At 33.9% G+C, this 663-nt stretch overlaps 1 protein-coding gene across 1 annotated transcript in view; it reads right to left on the reverse strand.

The window, feature by feature from the left end:
• Positions 1 to 663, reverse strand: part of rnf214 (ring finger protein 214) — a 9,839-nt gene extending 9,176 nt beyond the window's left edge. Inside the window, exon 1 of the mRNA XM_015374536.1 lies at positions 379 to 663. Coding sequence (XP_015230022.1) covers positions 379 to 466 — 88 coding nt within the window. The 5' untranslated portion in view covers positions 467 to 663. The remainder of the gene's footprint in view (positions 1 to 378) is intronic.

The following is a 663-nucleotide window of genomic DNA, read 5'->3' on the forward strand; positions in this document are numbered from 1 at the left end:
ACATGTTTTTATTGGCACTATAGGAATAAATTTAATTTAATTTAAATATTTATTATTGATATAAATAATTTTCAAATAAAAACAAAATAATCAAAAATTATTGGAATTTTCTTAATCTTAAAACGAAGGAATTTTGGGATTTAAAAAATTAAAATATGAAAAATAAAAAGTGAAATTTAAAATTTGTAAGGGATTGATTTAATAATTACTGATGAACAAACTGTAAAAGTTTTGATTTTATTTAGTTTGATGAGAGTAAAACGTTTCTCACCGCAGGAGCCTGAAAGTTTCGGTTTACTGAAAGTTTCTCTTTCTGTCGCAATGAAACCAAACCGAGCTTCAAACCAATGAATCTGTTTGAAAGAGCGAGATTTTTACCGTAAATCGTCATTTTATCCATTTCCAGCTCCACATCTGGGTCTGAATCCTCCTCGCTGTTAGTGAGCGTTTCCCAGCTAGCATCCATGCTGCTAGCTGAACTGCAAACACACACTGAGACTTCCGGGTGACGACAACAAGCCGCTAGTGACGCGTCAGCTTAGTGGAGGTGACAGAGCTTCTCTGCTGATTTGGTACAAAGAGCATTTGAAGGAAAAAAAAGTATTATATGAAAGTATTTTATTCTGAGGTAAACAACATCCTCCGCTGCTGATGACACGGACG

This window comes from Cyprinodon variegatus, unplaced genomic scaffold (genome assembly GCF_000732505.1).
Source record: "Cyprinodon variegatus isolate N-32 unplaced genomic scaffold, C_variegatus-1.0 Scaffold105, whole genome shotgun sequence".
In the NCBI taxonomy this organism is placed as follows: domain Eukaryota; kingdom Metazoa; phylum Chordata; class Actinopteri; order Cyprinodontiformes; family Cyprinodontidae; genus Cyprinodon; species Cyprinodon variegatus.